The sequence below is a fragment of the Contarinia nasturtii genome, unplaced genomic scaffold, assembly GCF_009176525.2.
Source record: "Contarinia nasturtii isolate CC-2019 unplaced genomic scaffold, AAFC_CNas_1.1 Cnas_scaffold_5879, whole genome shotgun sequence".
Classification (NCBI taxonomy): domain Eukaryota; kingdom Metazoa; phylum Arthropoda; class Insecta; order Diptera; family Cecidomyiidae; genus Contarinia; species Contarinia nasturtii.
The window spans coordinates 1-2929 of NW_022203146.1; the positions used below are offsets into that span (position 1 = coordinate 1).

General features: G+C 31.8%; 1 protein-coding gene across 1 annotated transcript; it reads left to right on the forward strand.

Moving 5' to 3' along the window:
- Window positions 1-735: 735 nt before the first annotated feature.
- Window positions 736-2493, forward strand: LOC116351623. The gene is made up of 5 exons (XM_031783748.1): window positions 736-1338; window positions 1404-1590; window positions 1651-1946; window positions 2009-2283; window positions 2350-2493. Exons 1-5 carry the CDS (start codon window positions 751-753, stop codon window positions 2396-2398), a joined length of 1395 nt encoding a protein of 464 aa, XP_031639608.1. The 5' UTR covers window positions 736-750; the 3' UTR covers window positions 2399-2493.
- Window positions 2494-2929: the final 436 nt, after the last annotated feature.

Genomic DNA, 2929 nt, shown 5'->3' on the forward strand with positions numbered 1-2929 from the left:
TGTGTGTGTGTGTGTTTACACGGACACAGTGCAAACCATTTTCTCTACGTTTCGCTTGCCCCGTTTTGGTTTGAGCCAAAACTGAAACCAATCACAGAAGCCGTTTTCAAATTGGTTTGTATCAGAACTGTCAAACTATTCCAGATCGCTGAAAATATCCAAGCGAATTCATTGTCATTCAAACAATTTTATTGTATTTAAATAAAAATTAAAATAAGTTGCAGCAAAATATTGTAATTTTGATTTAAATTACAGTAAAATACTGTATCGCGTCTGATAGCTAAGTTTTGTTGTAACCCATACAGCAAAAATAGTTTGTGTGTAATGCTCACTTTTATTTTGACATACTTGAAGACATACTTGTCGAGATAATGTTTTCCAACTCAAATCCGGTAAATAGCTGTATAAGGTACCCGAATAGAGCTCATGTTATATAGAACACATAATGTTCATAGAGCATGTTCATTAATTCAATCGATCTGATATGGTGCGCTGTTTTCAAAATGTCATACATACTCTAAGTGCTTGGACATTCCCCTTGGTTATCAAGACATATTGTATTATGTTATCAAAGCTATAAGATAGACAGAGGCCTTTTAATCACACTTCTAATCTCATTCATTTTTTTTGTTATAAAAATGTGATATTTGTTAGATGGAAAAGGTTTTAATTGATTTTTTTCTGTTGGAACCTGTGCTTCGCTCATAATATAATTTTATTTTTTAGTCACCACATTCAATTTCGACTAAAATGACATTATTGTCGAAGGATTCAAAAATTATAACGTGTTTCTTGGGAGCACTATTTTTCCTCTCAAATCAACTATCGTGCGTTGATGGACAAATTGAGTGGACGGTTGATTACGGAATTAGTGATGACTTCTTCGGTTTGCCTATGAAGCATAAAGATGACAACTACTTGAATTTACAAATCCGAAATCTAAATAAAACGGCGTTGATAGAATCCAGATCAATTATTCATTTAGTTAGCAGCAACACCGATGTAGTGAAAGTATCAAAACAAATTTCTGCGCTTGAAATTGAAAACAACAGTTATGAAGGACCAATCATACTTAACCCGATTTTTTTTGGTAAAGCGAAAATCTATGTCGAAATTGATTATATTCGTGAAGAAAGGAAAGAACAGTCGCTGGAAAAACTGGAAGTTCATGTGTATCGGCGATCATTTGAAATAATCTCGAGTAGAGTAACTCAATTTATTAATTTCCTTATATTTTTCGTTTTGGGATGTATTTTGGATTCCGAAAACATGGTACAAGTATTGAAAAAACCAATTGGACGCAGTTGCATATTATCTACAGAAACTCTTTTTGCCATGGTGAGCTAGCTAAAATTGGTCCCATTTGAATTAAAACACAATTTAATCAATTTTTTTAAAACAAGTCTAGTTTGGTGTTATGCTTCTCTCTGTTCCGTGATTATGATGCAAAGCAATATTTATATGATACATATTTTGATGGAATAGTAGGTAATTGGATCATGAGACATTTTATTGTCTGGACATTGATTTTAAAAGGAAATACGGAATTAACTACATTGACGAGCATAATTAACATTGTGCTAAGCATTGGTTAGTTGAATTTAGGCATCTCTATTTATATTTTTCAGTCGATTTCAATTATTTTGGCAGGTATTGGACACATATACTTTTTGACTGGGCAACGTATTTTCAGCGATTTTAGCTTTATTGACGATGAATTAAAAGATATCTATGAACTTTATAAAGCAAGTGTTTGGATTATAATTTTTCCTGTATGTGTTGGATTTGGTGTTAGTTTTTTAACTAAGCGCTGTATTCCCGGTTTAACAATCAACTTTAAATACGTTTTGGAGATAGTTTTGACACCAGTTTTAATTTTAATCGCTACCATCCTTTATTTAGCGCCACACATCGATTTGTTTATATACAGAATGTTTACGGTTGAGGTTGATTTTATACAAATTCAATTTAATTGGTCTCGATAATCATAATAAATATTCAATTTCAGTTGCTTTGCATTGGTTTCCTATGGCCATTTATAATATATTGTGGTTCACTATACGTAACACAACGATTGAAATTTGAGCCAAAAGATCGTCTAGCAATTACCATTGAAGTCATCATTGCAAATCTCTGGTTGGGAAGTCAGGTTTCTATGTATATAATAGCGAAGAATACGGAACTAGATTATAATGATTTCGGTGTTCAATTATATCCTTCAATGTTTGCTATGACATTAGTTATATTGAGCGGACATTCGATTTTGATTTATGCAAGAAATGGGTTGGTGAAATACACGGTTTTAATTGAACGAAAAAAACTTCAATATTTATTTGTTCATTTTTTTAGCATAAAAGGAAAACCAACGGAACCCAGCAACGATCAATCAGATATTTAATATCGATATTTCCTACATATTGCAAATATTAAAACGTGGTATTGAAAGACACATTATAAGTAAAATTGAAATAAAGTATTATAATGATGACTGGGAACTGGTCTAAAACTATAAAGCAACAGCAATTGTTTCAAACCCAAAACGTACGTTTTTTGTTAATTTACTTTTTGTTTGCTTCCACTCCATAGCCAATAACTGCTCAATTCTTTTTTTTTGAATACATTTGTTATCACCGAAAACAGAGTACAATATCGTCTCGATCGATTGATAGCCGAATGTTGTGAAAGCATTAATACGTAATTCTTCCGTCTTTAATTGTAGTGTATTTGCGATTTTATAGTTGACCTATTTTGACTTAAGTTTATTATCTATTTAATTGATAACATCCTTCCTCGATTTAGTACTCTCTCAATAGAAGTAAAAATCGTTTTTCTATCAATTGTACCCGAGTAGTATCGATGGGCTCATGTCCAATACAGTTCACGTAATAAAATTAAATAATATCTAAATAGAATTAAAAGCCACCATCAC